The following is a 24,911-nucleotide window of genomic DNA, read 5'->3' as shown; positions in this document are numbered from 1 at the left end:
GAGATAGATAGATAGATAAGATAAGATTTATTAACAAAATACACATACATAACAGTAAGCAAAATAAAGTAAAGTTAAAACTTACAAATTATAAAACATAAATTACAAACGTCATAACAAAATATTAAGAAAATCTTGACTATAGTTCAACATGAGTTAGTAGTAAATTCAACACTAAAGAGCGCCAAAGACACTGTCCGCAGTGTTATTTAATTGGTTTAGTATGGAGTACAAACACAAATATGTATTAACAGAAATATTTACAAATTAATTTTACACAAGTAATAAACATTTCACACAGAACAATAATTCGACTGTTTGACTCCAGAAAAAAAAAAAAAAACACAATAACTCGCATTGAAACATTCAATAGTATAAAAAATAGAGCACGGATTACATGCAAATGCATATGTGCATATGCAATGTCGTCGTTTCCGAAATTTTAAAAGCATTTTTTTCAGAAAGAGCATGCTAAAAAACATAGGGTTTGACCATTTAAAAAATAATTTGACAAAGTTTAATATTTTTTTTAAAGTTATTTTTATCGGTGCGCAGATTCAATTTCATTTTTTTTACGCTTCTGCACATGACATAACAAGTGACGAAATGCCATTCACTGATGCCATTAGCGCAGAGCGCAATATTTAAATTGCATCTTTACTCACATGTACTGGCAACGATATGGTTGATAGCAAGGGTAGAGAGCAACATTTAATTAGCTTCTGAATTATCATAAGCTGGAAACGCGGTAAACAGTAAGCTTAAACATTCAGCGCGCCAAAGTTTATCACTTGTGACGTCATAAAGACCCCGCCTTATTTGAAAAATCGGATTAAACGTTTTAAAAAATGCGTTGTCCTCGCTCTATGTTATTATTATTATTATTATTTTATTTAATTAATTAATTATTTTATTTTTTTTTTTTTTTTTTTTTTTGCTCATTCTATCAACTTCAGCGACTTAAAGTAGTACTTTTGACTGATGGAAACAATCCCATTCTTGATCGAAAAACGAAAACATTCATTTCGTAAAACAAACTGTTCATGGCAAAATTTTCATTTTTGGTGAGAGTTTGATCACTTATGAGAAAAGTCTGCATAATATGCAAATGCATATGTGTATATGCAATTACATATTGTAACGGATTCGGTGAGGCTTCCAACTTCTCGAAAGGACGACACAGTTCTTTATTAAAAACACAGAGAATTTATTTACACTATATACAGGAAATATCGTCAACAATTGCTAAATTATTCATCAGCAATTAAGCAATTATCACACAACACCGTAAACTCAACGTTTACACACGTATTTACTTCCAACTACGAAAACAACACAGCGAAATGCCTCGCAATAAACAGAGCTAATACACTCTCAGAACAAATTCTCAATCGAAACTCCCCTCTTTATCCAGCGTAACGGTTTATATACAAACCGAAAAGAAATCTGTCAAATATTCCCCACGCTTCTGGAAAATAGTAGACCGCTATCAAATTTTATCAATGAACAAAAAGGAAATAGGGGGGTCGTCTACTTTAGCCATATGAAAAGGGGTTGTATATTCATTACGGGAAACTATTTACAGGTTACGTTACTACAATAATTACTATTTACAGGATTTGTAACAATATTTTAGACATTTTTGAAGTAAGTGCATATAAATGCGTAAAAAGGGCAAATTTTTCAAATAAATGCTGCGTTTTCTCAAAGATTTTTCTGTACTTTATACAGAGATTCTGCGCAGAAGTTGAAAGGACATTTTCATGTTTAGAAATGATATAAAGTAATAAGCAATTTTTAACAAAAGAAAACCATATTGTGATTTATTGTAGTAAGAGTATAAATGGGTATACCAATTTCTGTGTAAATATTTGTTTTCCGCCTTGGGAACAAAATAAAAAATTTAGAAGCAACTTTCTTAGCGTGAGTTTAAAAAAAATATTAGCGTATGTTTTTTAGTTTTTAGCGCATGTAAGTACGAGACTTACAGCCAGGAAAATTTATGAAATTAAGAGAGAAATTACATCCAGGGCTTGAGCGGGGAGCATTATTTATTTGTTTACGAGTGGTACCCGTACGGCTTCGCATGTAGTAGAAAATTAAAAGGTCATTTGGTTCGCCTGTATGTTTACAAATAATAGATGATGAATTACTCGCCAATTTGCTATGCTCATTTGCTCGCCCATGTTATGGTAATTTGCTCGTCCACGTTATGATACTTTGCTCGTTCACGTTATGATAATTTGTTCGTTCACGTTATGATAATTTGCTCGTCCACGTTATGATAATTTGCTCGTCCACGGTCCACGATTTAAAAATTTGCTCGTCCACGTTATGATAATTTGCTCGTCTACGTTTTAAAAATTTGCTCGTTCACGTTATGATAATTTGCTCGTCCACGTTATGTGATAGTTTGCTCGGCAAAATGTTTTTAAAATTGGAATAGAAAAAGAACAAAATCGAATTTTCGAAAAATTGCTTCGAAGTGCTTACCCCCATGCTACAAACTAATTCTGTGCCAAATTTCATTAAAATCGGCCGAACGGTCTAGGCGCTGTGCGCGTCACAGACATGCAGACAGAGATCCAGACATTCAGCTTTATTGAAAAGCGATAGCTTTGTGCAGGTAAATTAGCTAAAAATAGAACAACGTTTAAAAGCACAAAAAGGATAAAAAGTTTTTAAAAACGCAGACATGTTTCGGAGGCAATAGCCTCCTTCCTCAGTGCGAAATGAACAAATGGATGAATCAAGGTCAAGGGAGAGTTTAAATGCGTAACCGGAAGAACACTGACCAATCAGCTATCAGCGAGTGCTGAGGCAAAATATGACGCATTCTAACATGTAAGATTGAATAAGATTGGAGAAAAATGTGGAACAGCAAAAGACTCATTGCAAAGATTATTTAAGTTTTTATGAATGTAAAAGGATTCCAGAAAATCTAATTCACCTACTGTTGTAGGTCTGCAAATGATCTTGGCTTCCGAAAAGAGAAAATTGTGCCCTGTGTCCCAACAATGTTTAGCAATTGAAGATTTGTTCAATTCCTGTTTTTTAACGTGGTTTTCATGTTCTTTCAAACGAAATTTAAGTGTCAATGTAATATCGGTTATGTGGGACAGACAAGGCGTTCACTTAAATTTCGTTTGAAAGAACATGAATGTTTTATGTGATTTTTAGTGCTTTTTACCCAAAGACCCCGAACCAATTGCGCCAGATACAAAATTTTTGTACTAAAATGTAGGAAGTTTTATTTTAACTATGATGAAAAAAACATATTTCCAGATAGAGCGATTTTTGTATTTTTTATGAAATTTTGAAAAACCTTTATTTTGCATTTTTTCATGGGTTTAATTTTGTAATTTTTTTTAATTTTAAATAGTTGTTTGGCAACAATTGTATTTATTTTTCTGAAGGACAACACATTAAAGGTTTGTTTAAACCAGAGACTAATAATTACTTTTATTATTAGCCTATGCTTTTTTTTTTTTTTGTAATTTGGCAACATTTGTGTTTATTTTGTAAATTTGTGTTTATTCTGTAACTGTGCGTAAAAGAGGAAGATCTCAGCTTATGAAATATTTGTCCGGGGCCGTGGTAGCCTGATCGGTAGGGCATTGGACTCGGGGCCGGAGGGGCTCGGGTTCGATCCCCGCTGGTCGAAGACCCACCGTCGTCATTAAAGGGGACTGGGCGACGTTAAATATGCTCGTGGTCTCAATGTCCTCCAAGTGAAACGATACCTCTGGGGGTGCTAGTACCAGGTAGCTCTTGGACTAGTTCTAAATTCTCATTAACTGTTCGATCCGGTGATGGTGCTGCCATCTATCGGTATATAAAATAATGGAGGCAAGGCACTAGTATGCAGTCCTCGACATAAATACAGTTGTAGTCAGTTGTGACTCTTGAATAGAATAGAATAGAAATATTTGTCCACGGCGAGGGGAGCCAAAATACGTCGTCTTACAGAATCCTCAGAAGAAAATGTCAATCGCCTTTGCAAGTCCAATCTTCGTTCGTGAATAATAATTTCAGTGTATTAAGGGGTTACAGAAGTAGAACTTCAGTCATGGAGGTCATCATGTTCTTTTACAACTGGCATCTATGTAAAACTAGTATGTTGTGGCCATCACGAAACTTCCTTCTATAATTTTCTTTTTTTTTTTTTTTCTGATCCCTCCTCATGCTTGACGAGGAAGCAATATTCCCAACGAAAACAAAATTACACATTCAAAAACTTGACGACCATCCCAATGTCTGAATTATTGCAAAAGCAAAGCAAAGAGCGAAAACTGAAAGTTATTTTAAAAGTCTTGCTTGAATTAATTACAAATATTTTATTTGTTAACAAACATAAGATGGCAACAGTTAAAATTTTTAAATCATTGAAATAATATTTCCTATCATTTCCATACAATTAAAATCACGAGAAATACGCAGACGACAGTCTGTTACGATTTATCTTTCTTATTGTTGCAATTAAAAAGCTATTTTTATTCACACAAATAAAAAAAAAATCAGCCCCCCATGGAGCGATTGGCGCCAAAATTAAACCAACGCCTGTTTACATAGGGATTCATATTTATTCCAAATTTCATCCAGAACGTAGCATTACTTCTTGAGATATGGCACTCACAATGGAAAAAAAGAACGTTCGATTGCGCCACCCCCTTTTCAGCTGTTGACACCAAAATAGAATCATTTCTTATACACTCTAAGGGCTACTTGTCGATAAATTTTTGTTTGATTACGTTCATTATTTATTGAGATACAGCAGTCACAATTGACGGCAAAAAACGTTCTATAGCTAAACCCCCGTTTGAGCTATTGACACCAAAATTGAATCAGGATCTTTACCTGTTAGGGACAACATATGGACCAAATTTTGTCTGATTCCGCCAGTTACTTCTTGGGGAATAGCAGTCACGCAAAACTCAAAAAACGTCCCATTGCTCCACCCCCCTTGGAGGAATTCACGCCAAAAACCAATGGGCGCAAGTTCACATAGGGGCACATATGTGTACCAAATTTCGTTCGATTTCATGCTGTAGTTTTTGCTGTAGAGCGGCCACAAAAAACTGGTCACACACAGACGTGACACACATACACACACTCATACACACACACACACACATACACACACACATACACACACACACATACACACAGACAGACAGACATTTTCCAAAAATAGTCGAAATGGACTCAGCACACCTCAAAACGTTCGAATCCGTCAAAATTCGAAATTCGAAAATATGCACGAATCCAATACTTTCTTCTATATATTAGATATAGAAGAAAGTAAAAAAAAAAAAAAAAGGTCCCCATGACTGGTGTTCTCCTACCGTTACCCCTTAAATAATTTAGTACAATGAAATACAACAAAAACCTTAGCCACAGCAACGCGTGGCCGGGTCAGCTAGTACCAAAATAAAGGGATTTTTCCCCCGCGTCTGATAGAATGTGTTTGAAACTTCCATGTTTCATAGAATTCGAATTATAACGTTTTTTTAAAGCAGATTTTAATAACGGCTAAGCCTTTATTCACGTAATTGATAACCGAATTCATTGTTGGCCGACAAGGAAATAAAGTTTTTAATATTTTAAGTTTTTGTTTTTTTGTTTTTTTGTTTTTGCTTGTTTCCCCAGGTATTGCACCGATAAGTCTATTGAAATATTTTGTTAATGAATCTAATGTAAAGCTTTTTACATGAAAAAAGAAATAAATAAATGCAAGAGTTTAGGCCCTACTGAGTTGAATTAGACACCACACAAGACAAAGTGCTGAACGAAGTGCAATTACGCAATAGAATACATTTACATGCATTATCCAGTCTCCCCCCCCCCCTGCCCACAATCTGAACACTTTTGTTCGGTTCCGTGAGTGTTCAGAATAGAGAGAGTGCACTGTATTGAAAAATAAGTAAATACCTTTGTGAAAAAAAAGCAAAATAAAAAATAACAACGTTCTGTTTGCATAAAACTCGCAGTGAATTATAATTTACACGAAAATAGTTTGTTTTTTATACCTACGGCTCAAAACCAATTATCTATTAAACTGGCAAGAAATAACTTTTGTGAAGAGAGAAATACTTCTGGATGGTATTTCTTGCGGTGCAGCTAGGCGATGCAGAAAAGATAGTTTTACAGAGGTTCTCGATGGAAATACAGGCGTCCTTCGTATAACACGGTTAATTCGTTCCGTGTAGTATCAAAATCGTGCTATACGAGACTTTTTTAAAAAATAACATTTTTACTTATTTTTATTACTAATTATGTATGTGCGTGAGAAAAATCAGGTTATATGATGTATCGTGTTATATCGAACCGTGTTTCGTGTTATATCGAAACCGTGTTATACGAGACTTGGAAATGATGTAAATCAAGGGATGTGTACCGTTTTATATCGAAAGCAAATTTCATAAAAACAAAGTAAAAACTTATTCGAGTTATCAACTATTAACAGAATGTATTGAACAAAAATGAAATTCCATCTTCAAAGATAACATGCGAGTTATATCAAAACCATGAAGTATTACATTCAAGTTTCGTTCCGAAACCGTAATACCGAAACCGTATTATAATAATCGCAAATTTGGTACCGTGTTATATCGAAACTGTGTTGTACGAGGGACGCCTGTATGTATTTCTATCGTAAAAGCAAACTAAACAACGTTATAAAACATGTTTAAGAAAAACACAGAAGTATATGCGTAACCATTTTATCTACCTTTAATTTTTAGCTCAAAGGTATTCATACATTGCTGTTCTCTGCAATGGTTTAACATTGCTTTCAATGAGAATCTCACTAAGTATCGCCAGTATAGATTAACAGTGACTTTTCACCTTATTTTTGAAACTAAATTTTGATAGTCCGGTTGTTGTCAAAATGCTACTGTTTTATAATGTCACTTCCGTTTGAATTTTGTTTCATTACACAACTTCTACGAGTACATTGAAAAGCGGCAAAATAACTAAAACCTGAAAAACAGCTTTTGATGCGAGTATAAAGAAATTAAAAAAATTTTAAACATTCATTTTTATAAAAATAATGTGCTGGGTACGGGATCATCATAATTATTATCCGTTTTTATTCGGTAAAATATTTAAGATACCTCTACTTTCAGATATATTTTTAAACACTTACAACAAACTGCCAATTTACGCATTTTTCAAATATACTGTTTTTTAAAAGAAGTCTTTAAATTATTTCAAAACTGAAAACAATCTTTCGACACCTCAGCAGTACAATGGATTATTTTTCGTTCAGTAATAATACAATCAAAAAATAAATAAATAAATAAAATAAAAAATAAATAAATAAATAAATAAATAAAATAAAATAAAATACAACTAATAATACAATCAGATAAGCCTAATGATGGTGCTTCTTTCATATACAGGCGTCCCTCGTATAACACGGTTAATTCGTTCCGTGTAGTATCGAAACCGTGTTATACGAGACTTTTTTGAAAATAACTTTTTAACTTATTTTTTACACTAATTAACCATGTACATAGTAAAAATCATGTCAATATGTATCGTGTTGTATCGAAATCGTGTTTCGTGTTATATCGAAATCGTGTTTCGTGTTATATCGAAACCGTGTTATACGAGACTTAGAAATAATGTAAAACAAGGAATGTGCACCGTGTTATATCGAAACCGTGTTATACGAGACTTTTTTGAAAATAACTTTTTAACTTATTTTTTACACTAATTAACCATGTACATAGTAAAAGTCATGTTAATATGTATCGTGTTGTATCGAAATCGTGTTTCGTGTTATATCGAAACCGTGTTATACGAGACTTAGAAATAATGTAAAACAAGGAATGTGTACCGTGTTATATCGAAACCGTGTTATACGAGACTTTTTTGAAAATAACTTTTTAACTTATTTTTTACACTGATTAACCATGTACATAGTAAAAATCATGTTAATATGGGAGGCCCCTAGTTTCAAAACCGGATACTTGCAAAAAATTCGATTTTCTTTTCTTTTTGTTAATCTTGTAGAGAATCATAAGGCCTATTTGCCTGCTCAATATTAGGTTCAAAAACCGCTTCTTTCCCCCTTGAAATGGGGCGGGAAGGTCTGCCTCAGTTTCAAAACCGGACTTTTACGTCTCCTGTAAAATTTGGTTTTTTACAAGTATCCGGTTTTGAAACTAGGGGCCTCATGTATCGTGTTGTATCGAAATCGTGTTTCGTGTTATATCGAAACCGTGTTATACGAGACTTAGAAATAATGTAAATCAATGGAAGTGTACCGTGTTATATCGAAACCAAGTTTCATAAAAACAAAGTAAAAACTTATTAGAGTTATCAAACATTAACAGAATGTATCAAACCAGGGGTTGGGGTGGTGATTTCAAAAAATTAGGATACAACTTCGATAAAATTTTGGGACTTTTTAGGACAACAAATATCAAGTTTTTTTTCAACGAAAATGTAATTTATAAGCTTGATTATCATAATGGAGTATAAAACGTTTCAAATCCAATCTCTCTCTCTCTCTTGAAACCTACAACAGAATGCATTCAATCTTTTATTCTTTAACACAATGACATATTATGAAGTAGAAATATATACCAATAAAATAAATATATGTCCAATTGCTTCTTTACTTGCCTTATTGCTTCATTACAAAGAATGGAAAAGAAATATCCTTAATAAGGAGAGGTTAAAAGTCGGGTGCAAGTTCAAACTTTATTAGGTACAGAACTTTTATCAGATAATTTCATACTTTTTGCAACCTCAGAATCATCGAAAATATCCCATTAAATTACAGATAAATCATTTAAAGATGCAAATGAATAATTGTTTTTTTTTTTTTTTTTTTTTTTTTTTTTTTTTTACGGCAACTAAAACTAAGAAAATCTCCGCTTTAAAAATTTTATCTTGGAGTGAAGTTGGCACAAAAGCTTTGGACTGTTTCATCATAACCAATTTGTTTTCAGTAGAAGACGAAGAACATGGAGTTTAAAATTCAGCTTGATTTTGTACAGCTTTAAATTCATCCTTTTCCGCTCGGCACCATTTGCTGATCTTGTATCCATTTCTGTCTGCTTTTTCCAATCCCAATTAAGAGAATTTCGTTTTCCGTGGCATTTTAATAAAACAAATTACTATTTACATTAGAAAGCAAAAAGTTAGTGCCTAAATTTGAAATTTATGTGCGCAAGAAATAATCCAACTTCCCACCTGGGGACAACCCATTCAAATTTTGCTCTAAATATATTTTTTGAAACAAGTGTTGGGGGGGGGGTGTAAAACAAGTGTATTTGGGTTTTATCTAAACACATTGTATTTATTTTGATAAATAAACTATCATACCTTTCACCCCCCCCCCTCTACCACAGAACTGCAATTTCAGAGAAGGGGAAATATCCCCCCCCCTCTACATATTTTTCATTTCTTTTCATGAGGGAAAAAACTAAAAATATCAGATCCTATTAATTTCCCCCTTTTTTTCTGTAACATTTGCTGCACAGCTGTTTTCATTTTCTTTTATATTTTATTTTTATATCTATTTAGCAGAAGAGGAATGAGTGCAAGAGTTACAGTTTAGATAAAGCCAACAGCTTTATATTAAGCATATGTTTTGGTTAACTGAATCCCCCACCCCTTTTCCAGAAAAAAAGCAGCAGCATAAGTTTTTCTCTCTTTATTTTTTGGAGAAATTTTTTTAAGAGTCTACGAAGTATATTTTATTCTAAAATATAAACATATCGGCATAAAATGTTTCCTTTCCAGGTTGAATTTCATTTCTCTGAGAAGTCTTTATCTTTATCTTTATTATTATTATATTGTATTACTAATAATAAAGCTGAATGTCCCTCTGTCTGTCAGGATCTCTGTGACGCGCATAGCGCCTAGACCGTTCGGCCGATTTTCATGAAATTTGGCACAAAGTTAGTTTGTACCATGGGGGTGTGCACCTCGAAGTGATTTTTCGAAAATTCGATGTAGTTCTTTTTCCAATCCAATTTTAAAAACAAAAATATCATAAGATGGACGAGTAAATCACGAAATTATCATAACGTGGAACCGTAACATGGACACGAGCCAATTGGCGAGAAAATTCACCATACATTATTTGTAAATATACAGGCGAACCGAAAGACCTTTTAATTTTCTATTACGGGCAAAGCCGTGCGGGTACCACTAGTAGGGAATAAAATAACGAAAATTTTAGGAATTTTAGGACAACTCCTACACCTGATCAAACAAAAATGAAAATCCATCTTTTTTCAAGATAACATTTGTGTTGTATCAGAACCATGAAGCATTAAATTCAAGTTTCGTACCGTGTAATATCGAAACCGTGTTATAATAATCGCAAATTTGGTACCGTGTTATATCGAAACCGTGTTGTGGAAGTACCGTGTTATACGAAGGACGCCTGTACATATTTCTAATTTATTTTCATCTGAGGATATAAGGTCATTCTCCAATCTCTAGAGTGATTTTAAATAAATAATAAGAACTTCTCACCACTTAGTGTTTTGTGAATATTTCTCTTTTAAGACGTAAAATACCAGCATACGAAAATGGATTAAAATCTGTGATCCAAATAAGATTCGGGTGATTCTGTTGGGATATTAGAATGACACAATTTTTCGTTTGATAGTCGTGGAAGAATAATTCTGTAATCCTTATCTGCTGTTTGCTCTAACTTTGTCTTCCGACCCAATTGAATTACAACTACGAGGTCCATAACCTTAGATTGCAAAATCTTAGATAAGGGAACAATGAAAGAAAAAAAAATCGATTGAAAAGATCAAGAAATGGCAAAATTGTGTTTTTAATAAGCTTAAGGGAGGAAACCAGTTTAGACCGGTCAAAAAACCCACTTTTTTATGTCATAAAATGTCTGTAAAACTATTCAAGAATATGTTGCCAAAATTTTAGTGAAAAGTTCCGATTAGTTCTGATGCTATGAGCACTTACAGTGACTGTGGAGATTCAAAAACGTTCACAGTATTTTTTTTTTCAAACGAGTTTTTCTTGAAACAACTTTTTTTCAACTGGTGTGCATTCTAGCTCAAAGACTATTTGACCAATCGTTCTGAAAATTTGTGTGAATATTCTTTATTCAATTACTAGTTGTACCCGCATGGCTTTGCCCGTAATAGAAAAATTAAAAGGTCTTTCGGTTCGCCTGTATATTTACAAATAATGTATGGTGAATTTTCTCGTCAATTGTACCCATGTTACGGTTCCACGTTATGATAATTTCGTATCTCTCCAATTGGCTTGTGCCCATGTTACGGTTCCACGCTATGATAATTTCGTAATTTACTCGTCCATCTTATGATATTTTTGTTCTTAAAATTGGAATAGAAAAAGAACCACATCGAATTTTCGAAAAATCGCTTCGAGGTGCACACCCCCAAACTACAAACTAACTTTGTGCCAAATTTCATGAAAATCGGCCGAACGGTCTAGGTGCTATGCGCGTCACACACATCCTCCGGACAGACTTTCAGCTTTATTATTAGTAAAGAAGATGCTCTATATCAGCGGTTCCCAACCTTTTTCTCTTTGCGAACCCCTTGGAACAGGCAAAAAAGTTCGCGAACCCCCTGATGTTAAAATTAGTAACATGTAAGAAACAATAAAAAAACAGCATGTTTGCTTTCCATTTTATGCAGCATTTGATTGCAATAAACAAAAATATAATTGTAAAATATCATTTAGTGCAAACATTAATAAAAAGTTAAACCTACATCTACAAGAAAAATTATAAACAAGAAGTTTTATGAACCAACTATTTTTTTAAGCATACTTTAAATTGGGGAAAAAATCCTTAATGCGGTATTTGTGGCTGTTTGACGGAACAAAAAAACTGAAAGTTTGGTTCAATGTCTGACAGTTTGAGTCTTAAATCAGGCTCTGCATTCAATCTGCTTCGGTATTTATCTTTGAGATAAGTATAGGAGGAAAATCCTTTCTCGCACAGATATGTTGTACAAAATGGTAATAAAATTAGAATTGCTTTTTTGGACAAAACGGTATAGTCATTTCTTACACTGAGCCAGAAGTCAATTAACGAGAGCTCTTTAAAGGTAGTTTTCAATAAATTATCACAGGATAACTCGATGAGCATTTCCTTTTCAGGTAATGTCAGGGTGTTCTCTAAGCACGGATTTCCTTCAAAAGGATTGCGTATCCAGTTGTTTGAGAGAGGGACGTTACGCCTATTAGGAAAATACTCGTCAAAAGTTAGTTCAAGATGTTGCAGATGTTCACATACATTTCTTTTAACGCTTTCATCAAGTTTCATTGAGTTTTCTGATAAAAAACTACTAAGAGAAGTGAAACAAGAAAACTCACCCATTTCCAGGCATTGGATCCAGAAATTCAATTTTTTTTACCATAGCTTCAATTTTATCAACATATACAACGAAAATATTAACAACTGCACCTTGCAAGGATAGATTTAATTCATTTAATTTTGAAAAGATATCAGCTAAATATGCAAGCCTTTGCATCCAAAGAGGATCGAATATGCAAGTGGACAAGTGAAATGGATGATCAACAAAAAACGCTTGGACTTCTGACTTCAATTCAAATAAGCGTGTCAAAATTTTGCCACGGGAAAGCCATCTAACTTCTGTGTGAAGAAGTAAAGTAACATGAAAGCTTCTCAATTCCTCACAAAGCGCGTGAAATAGACGGCAGTTTGTGGCACGTGATTTTATGAAATTTACAATTTTTACCGCATCATTCAAAGTAGCGAATAATTCTGCGGGAATACGCCTACATGCTAATGCTTGTCTATAAATGCACCAATGAGTCCATTCAATTTTCTCGTCAATCTTCTTTACTCGCACCACAAAGCCAACAAATTTTCCTGTCATTGATTTTGCACCATCCGTGCACACACCCACACACAAAGACCAATCTATTCCATTTTCTTCAAAGTAACTGTTGACCAGTTCGAAAATTGCTTCTCCAGTTGTGTTGGTTTTCAAAGGTTTTGCTAATAGTACATCTTCTTTAATTGTATCGTTAAAAATATACCTAACATAGAAAAGTAATATTGCAGCGTTTGCTACATTAGTCGACTCATCAAGCTGGATCGCAAAATTATTCTCTTTTATTCTATGCACAAGTTCTTTTTCCACATTACTTGCCAAATCAGTAATTCTGCGTGATACTGTGTTGTTTGATAGCGGAACCAGGTCAATTTTTTTGCTGACTTTTCTCCCAGCATACACTTAGCAATATCTTTAGTACACGGTCCAATTAAATTTTCTGCAATTGTATGTGGCTGTCCAGATCTTGCAATTCTATAACTGACTCGATATGAAGCTTCAAGGGCCATTTTACTATTTTCGTTGGATTCTAACAGGAACGTAGAGACGCTGCACTTTTTATTATATTCCAATTTTCTTTTAAAATATTCGATAGGTTTGTCCTTGTGTGTCGGATGCTTTGTTTCGAGGTGTCTTCTCAGAAGTGACGGTTTCAAACTGCTGTTCGCTAGAACTTCGTTGCAGAGAAGACAAAGCGGTCTAGATTCAGACTCTTCTCCAGTAAAATAAAAGCCCATTTGTAAATAGTCACTGTCATATTTTCGCTTTTTTCCTTTTTTCTCCCCTAGTTCACTTTTCTGTTTAGTCGGGGGAGGCGGCAGTTCATTACAGCTATCTATTTCAATATCCTGTGTTGATTCGAAAGTTACTGCTGATGTTGAGGGTTGATCGATTGACTGCTTGTCCATTTGTCGCTCAACTAAACTACCAGTTTTCAACCATCGATCCATACCAGCAGAAAGTTATTAAATCATAAAAATCACCAACACGATTATAACTTCACAAACAGAGTAGCAAGTTCACGTAGCAAAACCAATTGCAAACAAAATCACTTGTTTTCAAGCATCTCTAAAGTATCTCTAAATACGTCTGTTAACAACTATTTCCCCAGAACTATGAGCAAGCTGATGTTATATATTTTTGAAAACGAACAGATGGGTAAAATCCAGTAATAAATTTTAAGTTTGGAGCCTTTTGCTGTCATGTCTGTTATTCGATGACTGAATTCGACGGAAATTCCCGAGTTATATTTCAACCAGATTAGAAATAATACCCCTATGATGCATTGTTTGAGAATTCTTTATTTTTTTCGACATATGTATATTATGTATATTGTTTGATTGACTCCACGCGATGGCGCCTTTTTAAGGTCATCGTGATCCCCGCCACAGCTTAATACAACGTTTCTGCATGGCGCCTCGCAATAAAGAAGGAAGGATATCTCTTTTTGTTGTCTATCGAAAAAAAAAATGAGAAAATTTCTTTTTAACCAAGATTATAAAACCGCTGAAAGATTTTTTTTTTTTTTTTTTTTTTTTTTTTTTTTTTTTGAGCTTAATATAAGAGTCTGGCGCGTTTTCAAATTAAAAAAAAAATTTAGTAACTATGTGTGCAAATTGAATATTTTATATATTTTTTTACCAAACTAGGAAAAATCCGCCATTGCACCGAAATTTTCGCGAACCCCCTTCCTGCACCTCGCGAACCCCTGGGGGTTCGCGAACCACCGGTTGGGAACCTCTGCTCTATATGAACCTAACTCTTTGATGATAATATTAATAAAAATATTTTTTTTTAATGCAAGAAATGTAAAAAGCAAAAGGTAGAAAAACATAACATTGCAATCAAACACCTCAAAAACGCGCAATTTTCAACTTTGTTAATCACAATTAGGTTCATATTCTAGGCAAATATGTTGTTAACGAGAAAGAAAAATTGTAATGATTACCAGGCAAAAATTGTGGCTTCGGTAATGCACGCCAGCAACAAACTCTGATGCAGTGACGGATACAAGGGGAAGGCCATGGGGGTCATGACCTTCCCACCCAAACCTTCAACAATATTATCCACATCCACATTGTGTTCTAACAATTTACTGAAATCGTTTGCATTTTATTCGTAACCTTTTCAATTCATTAATTATTTTTAAAAGTAAATATTTGAAATATTATTTTCTTTCATTGCTTATGAAATAAATTAGTAACTTTATGCTTTACTAAGTGCCTCATTGGCCGATTTGGTGCATTTTATTGGCCCCCAAGCAGTTTCAGATATTTTTCATACCTAAAACCGTAGGTTTACTCAAGGGGGGGGGGGGGTCATTCTTCCACGTGAGCCCCTTTAAAGTGGTAGTCTATATCCGCTCCTGCTCTGATGGCGATCGCCCATGGACAACAGCATCTAACTTTACTTATTCTGGTGGAAATTACTTCAAAAAATTACAAGGTGTACTTCAAAAGATGAATAAAATACAGTGAAACCTCCCTTAACGGACACTCCCGAATAACGGACACCTCTAATTAACGGACATTTTTGCAAGTCCCAGTCCCTCAATATAGGCCATTCCATGTAATTCACTCTGAACAACGGACACTCCGAATAACGGACAGTTATTTCACAAAAAATTTCCCTTGCGATCGTAGCACTTCCGTTTCTTTTTTCTTTTCACAGAATATCTTAGCAACTGCTTGCCTTACAAAGCTTTTCATCCTCCACAACTGAATCCTCCCCCCCCCCCTCCGTCATTTCCTTATCACTGTTTCTTTTAATTAAAAGGGTGGTAATGGGCAGAGGCAGCGATTGTGGCTTAAAAGTTGGGGGCAGAAAAAAAAAAAAACTATAAGACATGGTACTTTTTGCGAGCAGCAAAAAATGAAACAGAAAAAAAAAGTCATTATTTTGTTACGGCTAGTTTTGAGAGTATTGAAGCAGATAAGTGAAAACTGATGTCAGTCTAACAATTAACGTACGTTTTTCTTAAGATTTTAATGAATTTTGTACACAATAACTATTCAAAAGTTAAGGTAAAAAAGAGGAAACTGGGCGTTTTTTCTAACTGGGGCTCTCGAGAGATGCAATTGAGCAGATCGGCGCCGGTAGTAGTCGGCTTTATAGCGCCGTGGTTTCGTTGGGTTGTTTAATTTTTAGACATGAAAAAGATTTGCCCATATTCAAGGTCATATTGCCAACTGTCAATCATGCAATAGTGATACTCGAGATAAAATAAATTAACCATAAAAAGTAGAGAATTTTCGGAAGCACTGAAATACAGTAAAGAACTGAAAAACGTTTTCTTGAGCAAAGGGGACACCGAAGGACTTGCTAAGGTAAATGATTTAAATATTTATAATGAGAAACAGGCTTGTAATGCAAAAAAGAGATTTCAAACTGTTTTAACTGATTACTTTAATTGATTAAATGCTTTTTAAGACAAGTGTGGGCTGTCAGTAAACCTTTATTAAGAAAAAACAGATTAATTACTCTTGACGTAAAATGTAGTAAACCTTTCGCAATTGTTTCGATTGTGTTCTACAAAGGAAACAACAGCCCATTTTGAAAAAGGTAAATTAAGTAGTTCCTCCTAATAGCAGACACCTCCCAATAACGGACAAAACTTCTAGTCCCTTGACTGTCCGCTATTCGGAGGTTTCACTGTATCCTCCAAGATCAAAGAAATTTTGATTATTTCTTTCCTGTTAAAAAAAAATCCCGAAAAACACAAAAATTTCGCCCTCCTAAACTGGTTTCCCCCCTTAAAGGAATGTCGTTCCTATAAAACCCGTCCTTATCATCCCAGTTTGCAATTAATTCAAAAGCTTAAGTACTGGCATGGAGCAAAAAAGCTGGTAGGCCGCATATGTTCCATTGAGTTTCCAGGGTGTATCACTGGCATGTACTAATAAGCATATTTTTGTCGCTCCCTTCAAGTAGAATCCAGAACATTTTCTCAGGGCTGTGAAGAGGGGATCCTAGAGGATAGGGCACTATGCTCGGAAGGGAAAGAATTCGGCTTGGAAACCAGAAGACGCCAATACCCATCGCGGACATACGGAGTACGAGCGAATATAATCCGTGGGTTTGAAAGTCCTGCGGCCGGTAGCTAGCAGTTACTATGAGTGCTTGGTACTACAGAGCCTTCGCTCCCTTCAGTACCATGACGAAATTGTGGAGGTCTCAGTGATCGACTTGACAGGACTTTTAGTGGCATTTAAACCCGAGGAGTCAATTAAATTGGCAAGTACAGGGGTCGCTGGAGCGCCAATGACACCAGCTCTACCCACCAAAACCCTCAATCGTTTTGTTGGGTATTTTTCAATAAAAACAATTATCCTTCATGCCGTTAAAAAAAAACTTTTTTTTTTGTATGAGGTATGTGCGAAATGGTAACAAATTACACACAAATTGAAAACAGTACATATTTATTTCACTTAATAAAAACATTGTGCTGATGTAACATTTTCGTTAAAAAAGTTACATCAGCTAGGTATATTTAATATAAAAATGGATCGTCGTAAAAAACTTTAAAAACTATAGCAACTTTTTATTCATATTTCATCATTTCAAACGAAAATAGTTTTAGATAAAAACTAGTTTTTATGACTATAAGAAAAAGTGGGGAGAATGAAGTTTTAACTAATTAGTGCTGAACATGATTTTAACCTTTAGTTTTATACTTCAAGATACAGTGCACTTTTATGAAATGTTGTACATGAATGCAAAATGAACCGTTTCAAAACGAATTGTTTAGTTTTCATATGGGAAAACAGATTCGTTTTAAACAATGAACGATAAAATAGTATATGATAAATGAACACCGTTTAATAACAATTAGGGATTTGTAAAAATATTTTTATCTTAAAAATGCATCATACTTCTCTTTGTACAAAATCTCACAAATAAAATACTAAATATTTTCCTACATCAAAAAACAGATTAAATGCTATCCGTAAAGCGACCATATGCCCCCCCCCCCCCCGATAAAGCTAACGTTCCCACCATTATTATTGAATGCATGCATTTTACATCTGTCAGGTACCAATGCATTTATTTATAGGAAGGGTTTTCTTCTTGTGTTAACTATCAAAGTATAGTTGTAAGAAATGTTGCAGAAAATTTCATTTTAATTTAAAATGTGTGATTTTACCTGCTTATTTTGCACTTTTATTATTATAATTTAAAACTACACAGAAATGTTAGCTTTTTTTTTTCAAATCAAAAAAATAAATATGACTTGGTGAGGAAAGAACTTTGTGGTCACGCCGTTCTTAGTCTGAGCTCTGAATCGTAGAATAAAGTAGCGACACGTCAGCCATCGTGGAGCTAAACGATGATTTCTTCCTATGTCTGCTATGGGTAGGTAACGTGTTTTACTTCTTGATTGTGGTTTCTTATTAGCTTTATCCGCAATCAAGAAGCAAAACACGCTACTTCATTATAGCAGGTATAGGAAGGAAGCGGCATTTAGCCCCAAGATGGCGGACGTGGCGCTACTTAAGCTACCTTAGTCCATGGCCCCACTAAATACGCTTACGGGCCTTGACAACTTTTGACTTTTCTGTGTTAAACCGATGCAGCTCATCTGTGTTAAACCGATCATCCACCAATCAATCTTAACGTTTAAATGCAGCTCATATATCCACCAATCATAATCAATGTTTCAAAGTTAGTTTATATTTTTGATTGGACGTCATCCATTTTTACCGGAAGAGGGGCCACTGGGAACCCCTGTATCCTCCAATCAATGGCAAAGTAACGAAAACAGGGGTGCCCTGTAGCGCCCTCTTTGTTGCCATGGGTTTCAGCGATTGCCATGGTCCGTCAGTATTCAGTGGCGCCATGCTTAGTCATACGCCTCATAGTGAAGCATGTGGAAATGCTTAAGCTCAAATTAAAAGTGAGATTATACTACCAAGTTCCTCATGAGCATATATTTCAAAGCACGATAACTAAAAATTAATTAATAGTTCTTTTAATTTTTACTACGAGCAATTTTTATTTTCAATACCATTTGCGATTTTATGAGCCTCGTTTTTGTCAATATTTTCAAAAACGAGATTCACATACGCGAATTCTTTTTCCGTAATCTCATTCGGAACTGATACATCTTCGACACTGGGAAGTCTGTCATTTCCAAGCTCTGCGGAAACCCGAGGTTCATTCAAATTTGCAGATTTAACCTCTGGTTCCCGACCTTCGGAAACTTCACTTTCGTTTTGCCCAGATTGCTCCCCAACTCCCGGTGACTCTGCTGCCGGCGCTTCGGGGACTTCTGGATCCGTGGATCTGGATCTTTCGACTTCTGGATCTGTGGCGTTTCTTTTCCTGAGTTCGCCGTTGACTATTTTCTCCTGGTCTGCCGATGGTTTTCGCTCAGGGATGAAGTCTCTGTTTCGGAGGATCTGCGAAGCTCTTCTCGCGTTGACTTCGCTGGACTCGTTGGTTGCGAATATCTCCATCGCTTTGGCTTTCAAGCCGAAAGACGAAGCACGGTCTCGGCTAAGGGAGCGTCTGCGTCTGAGGAAAATCCAAGATAGAATTAGAGGCATCGAAATGAGAGGAAAATATATTCTATAGTTCAACTACACAGATACACTCACTGGCCAATGAATTAGAAACCCAATATCAACATTATATTGGACCACCTTTTGCACGGATAACTACTCTGATTCTGTTCGGCATCGAGTCTACAAGCTTCTGGAGTGCATTTACATTCGGAGAATACCGTGCATTGGCTATGCAGCTTGTTAGATCTTGTAAATGAGATGGAAGAGGAGAGTGCTGTCGGATGCGTCTTTCCACCATATCCCACATATTTTCTATGGGGTTAAGATCCGGGCTATGCGGTGGCCAGGGAATTTACTGGAAGTCAGATTGATGCTTAGCGAACCAATTTTCAGCACTTCTGGTACGATGTATGGTTGCATTATCGTCCATGAAGTATCCGTCGCCACCAGGATAAAAATACATTACAAAAACAAATGTGATGACCAGCAACAGGCTCTTGGCCCAGCTAGACTGGTCCTAGTCAATTTATTAGTCCTCAATGAGGATCAATTACCCTCTTAAAGCTATCCAACTCCTTGCTCATTTCTACCTCTTCCGGTAAGCTGTTCCAAGTGCCCACAACCCTACTAAAGTAGTCGTTTTTCCTTATTTCCAGGTTAGCCTGAGATTTGAATAGCTTAAAACAATGCCCCCTCGTCCTGCTTTTGGTGCAAAAATTTAATCCATTAACATCATTCATTTTGATAAATTTAAACAACTGAATCATGTCCCCTCTGACCCTCCTTTGCTCCAAGCTATACATATTAAGCCTATTAAGTCTAGTATCATAATCTAAATCTGAAAGTCGCCTTACTAGTCCAGTTACCTTTCTTTGAACCCTTTCCAATACACAAATATCTTTCCTCAGATAAGGCAAACAAAACTGCACAGAATACTCTAAATGGGGTCTCACTATACTCCTATATAAAGGCAGAACAACACTTCTTAACCTTCTTAGATTTATTTGAAATAGATCTATTGATAAATTCAAGCATTCTGTTGGATTTGTTACTAGCAATGCTGCACTGTTGACAAAACTGTCCTGATTTATTAAGATACCCACATCAATAACCGGATGCACTTGATCTGTCAGTACATCTAAGTATTGCATGACTGTTTGTTTACCCTCAAGAAACACCAGGGCACCACTTCCGTGCCAGCAGAACATGCTCCATATCATGATACTCCCTCCAGATCCTTTCACAGTGCGAGTAAGGCAAGAAGTTTCTCTCAAAGGTTTCTAATTCATTGGCCAGTGAGTGAATTTCGTGCACTGAGTACTAATAGCTAATTGCAATTTTATCAACGCAGAAGGTTTCACTTTCACAGAAAATTTTTGCTCGAAAGAATACATAAATTCATCTAATTAAATAAAATATAGAAATTGTTGTTAAAAAAATAGTATGTAGTCTTCACACTCTCCAAAAAACGTGCAAAAGCAAGCAGTGTGGAAAAAGAAAAATAATAAGTATCTAAAATTAAAAATTTAAAAAAAAAAACCCGACTGAGTGGCAAATGTAGAATCAAGAGGGAAAATTGAAAATTCTTTTAAAAACCTTGTACTATTAAAAATCAGTTACAAGAAATTTATTTGTTAACAAATAGAAACTGGCAACAAATAAAAATTTCAAATCATTGCTTTTTCTTTCCTTGTTGGCCAACAATGAAATCGGTTACCAATCGCGTGAATAAACGCTTAGCCGTATTTAAAATCTGCTTTAAAAAAGCGTTATGATTCGAATTCTATATAACATGGAAGTTCCAAACACATCCTATCAGACGTAGAAAAAATTACTCTTTATTTTGGCACTAAATTTTTAAAATGTATTTTCACTGCAAAAACTGCGAAAAACCTTTCTGAAGTTTTTAATTAATATCTTCGTTAATTAATGTCATCCGAAAGCGCAACCTAGCTAAGAACACTCTCGATCAAGTCTTCAGTCTTCTTTCGAACATTTTTTTTTTTTTTCAAAATTAATTCATCCGTTTAGGGGCTAGAGAGTGCCACAGACACGTCAAACTTCTAACCCTCTTCCTTTGTGTGTCGGGGGTTAAAAAAGAAAAGAAAAGAAAAATCGAATTCTGGTTACATAGTTTTAGTGTGGTTACGTTTTTTTTTTCAAAAAAAATAAAAAGAATGATATATATAATAATAATAATGATACACAAAACAGTACGTTCAATAAATAAGTGAAAAAAACCCATTGAATTCGTCAATGACAAATTCAATTATAATTTTTCAATATCAAGACTGAAATAGAAATCTTTCAAGGGAAAAAAATACAGGAACAATAAAAAATATGCAAAACTGATTTTACCACTACTCTAACTTTCAGCAATATCTGGAAACTCAATTAGGAAATTCCTTTGAAAAAAAAAAAAAGAAAAAGAAAGAAAGAAAGAAAGAAAATCATATAGCTTTTTTTATTTACTTGGAACACTCAAAAATGATTTAATTTCAACTTTCTAATCCGCAAATACTACTACATCTCCTACGTAAATCTTTTACTTTCTATTTTCAATTATTGCTTGCACTTTTTGTGCTTTAGTTTAGCTCATATGTGCTCATGCATAGAGTGTTCAAAATAACTTTGCGTGTGTTTATTTTTAGCTACAAAATTATGTTTCAGTCTACTCCCACTTCAGCAAAATGTTTTTCAAGTTGTCGATGTCGATTCTTAACTCGTTTGTCAAAATTATAAATATTTTTTAGCTATATTTTTCTCAAAATTTTAATTTAGTCCAACATTTTTTTCCCTTAAAATCCCAAGTTTTATTCTAAAAAATTTCCCACAACTTGTTTTTGCAACACGATGTTTAAAATCACTTTCGGTTTCTGCAAATTTTGCTTCGACTCCTTACAGTACGTTTGGCGAACCAAATTTCACTTATACCAAGGAGCCCACTATATATACCAAGGGAGGTCACTGTGACCTCCCAAAAATTTCCTAATTCGGCAAATTTTTTTCTGACGTTGGCAAAAAAAAAAGTTTTATTCAGCAAAATTATCATAATTTGGCAAGATTTGGAGTTCCTTCGGCACTTTGAGATTTTTCACCCTCCCAAAAATTTCAGTTCGGGCGCCCCTGCTTATACCAAGAAGAATCCTGTAGAGATGTCTAGGACTCGACCGATGCATCGGCGCCGATGGTTCAACAATTTAGCCATCGGCATCGGCATCGGCGGCCGATGCTAACTTGCTGGAAACATCGGCCCATCGGCCTTAAAACACATGGAACAGCCGATGGAATTGGCCGATGTTTTCGAAAAAAAGGACCTTTGCTGTATTAATTTTTAATACAAAGTAAAGGGGGTTATTGTTTTCATATAAAATTGTTTACTTAAATTTCAGTATGAATTTCTATTTTAGTCACCCCTGAAATAGTTTTGAACAGTGGTGTTCTCACAGGGTATACTCCATATACGCCGTATACTCTCAAACATTTTTTTTTTTTTTTGGCATATAGCGTATACCCTCAAGCTTCAAAATTTTTCATATTATGACATATTATGTATATGATTGCATACACATATTGTGCATAGCTGGTTACTCGGAGTATACCCCCAGAAAAAATTTATGGGAACAACACTGGTTTTTAATACTGCATTCAGATACCAAACAAGTTAATTATTGCGTTGTTTCTTGCGACTGGATGTGCGTATGTATCTCTCATAAGTCATAACTCAAAAATGGTAAGCTGCAGAAGGGCTGTAGAAGGTTAAATTTTTGCATGTGGGGTGTGCGTACTTTCCAGTTGTGCACTTCCTTTTTTGATCGGGTGTTCTAAACAACCTATTTACTCACTTTTTTGTGGCTATTAATTACTTATTTCAATGGAAACTAATATAGCATCTCAGACTGGCGATCATTTGGTGATATATTGCCGAATTGGAGACCATGGAAACAAATATGAGCTAGCGAAACCGGTTTTTGTGTCATTTTGTTAGATTCCCGTTGAACCGAAGGTGATTTTAAATTTTACGATTTTCTTAATATGAATCACAGTAATGCAGTCTTTTCTGTATCGCTTCAGCGGAGTTACAAGTTTGGGGCCCGTCGAAATATATTTTGGGTCCATTTCTCTATCACGGAAGTTGTAAAACATTTATCATAAGCATTTTTGTAACTCCTACGGGGTCCCTATGACTATGGGGCCTCTCGCGCTATTGCAACATTTGCTATACAGTAGACCCTCGTTTTACGCGGGGGTTACGTTCCACGGAAATGCCGCGTAAATTGAGACCTAATACTAGTGTTAAAATGGGGTTATGGTTCCGCAGATAACAAAACACTTCATTCTAGCGATGACTAATTGTATAATAAGTTTAATGTGTAGTTACATCGACTTTTATGCACAACATGCGTAAAGAAAACATAAATTGATTCCGTCGTCTGTTTATAAAGAGGAGCTGGCTATGATAGTCTTTTGGCAGTCATTAAGAATTCTTCTCTGCAATTCTTTGCAGAGCATGAACGCATCCATGATCACTTCCGGCATTTCCATGACAGAATCTTCCTCCACAAACAAAAATCAGAAAGGTCATTTCTATTGTCTAGGAATGGCTCAAAATTTTCAATGTGAACTTTTTTAGTTGTGCGTCACCGACGTCGATATCCTCGTTTGTTTTGACCTCCTTTGTCACTCCTTAAAGCTCTTCTTCCAGTGAGTTCTGAACTATGTGAGTTTTATAACTTTACTTCTGGGGAAAGAACTGTGGAACCAATCGCATAAAATGTCTCTAGTGGCCCAAGCTCGATGATTAGCACGCCAAAATGCAGTTGATTACGCGTAATCTGCAATCTTTAGGAGTTTGGATTTTGAAAGAGGGGAAATTTGTATCTGTCTGCATTGTCGCATCTGCGTAAAGCCAAAACTCATCCGCGTAAAATAAAATAAATGTGTCAAATCTTAAACCGTGTATAATCGAAACCGCGTAAAATAAACTCGCGTAAAACGAGGGTCTACTATATTTTAAATCCGCCACTGCATATCAAACTCTGGCGCAAGTTTTAAAAGGGTTTTTCTAATCAATGTTAATGATTATTTTGAACTCAAATTTTTTACGACTATTTTTTTGCATTTCCGAGAACACTTGCGTGCCTCCTCGCCCTCCCTCTATTTCTGATATTAAACTCTAATTGTACTTCCGAGTTGTTTAAAACTAACACCATTCATAAAATTATAGATTTTTTTTCCAAACTTTATCTGCTGTTTAGGAATAATTACGAGCATTTATATAAGAAATTGATTAAAGACATTTTGAATGGTGACATAATTCGGAAATCAAAGGGACTTTGGAATTTTTTCCTCTGAAGTGCTGAAGTAGATTTAGAAACTCTTCCGAAGAGTTGGTGGTAGCGGTACTGTACTAAAAAAATGAGGCCTAAGTTGTGTGTGTAGGGGACCGAAGTTTAATGTTGTGAGTTTCTCCAAAATCAGAGGGTAACCTCCCCCTCCCCCACACACCTCCCTCGTTGTTTCAAGCATTTCTTAAATATTTAGCGACTACGAAAGGTAATTTTGCGTATTCCTCATACTT

The 24,911-nt window shown here is 35.1% G+C and overlaps 1 protein-coding gene across 1 annotated transcript in view; it reads right to left on the bottom strand.

Annotated features, from left to right (window-relative positions):
* Positions 1-17,243: 17,243 nt before the first annotated feature.
* Positions 17,244-24,911, bottom strand: part of LOC129223933 (organic cation transporter protein-like) — a 115,363-nt gene continuing 107,695 nt past the window's right edge. Inside the window, exon 10 of the mRNA XM_054858313.1 lies at positions 17,244-19,340. Within this exon, the coding sequence (XP_054714288.1) occupies positions 18,806-19,340 (535 nt within the window). The 3' untranslated portion in view covers positions 17,244-18,805. The remainder of the gene's footprint in view (positions 19,341-24,911) is intronic.

Source organism: Uloborus diversus, chromosome 6 (genome assembly GCF_026930045.1).
Source record: "Uloborus diversus isolate 005 chromosome 6, Udiv.v.3.1, whole genome shotgun sequence".
NCBI lineage: Eukaryota > Metazoa > Arthropoda > Arachnida > Araneae > Uloboridae > Uloborus > Uloborus diversus.
Note: the sequence above shows the minus strand (reverse complement) of the source record. Positions and strands in the feature narration are given on the sequence as shown.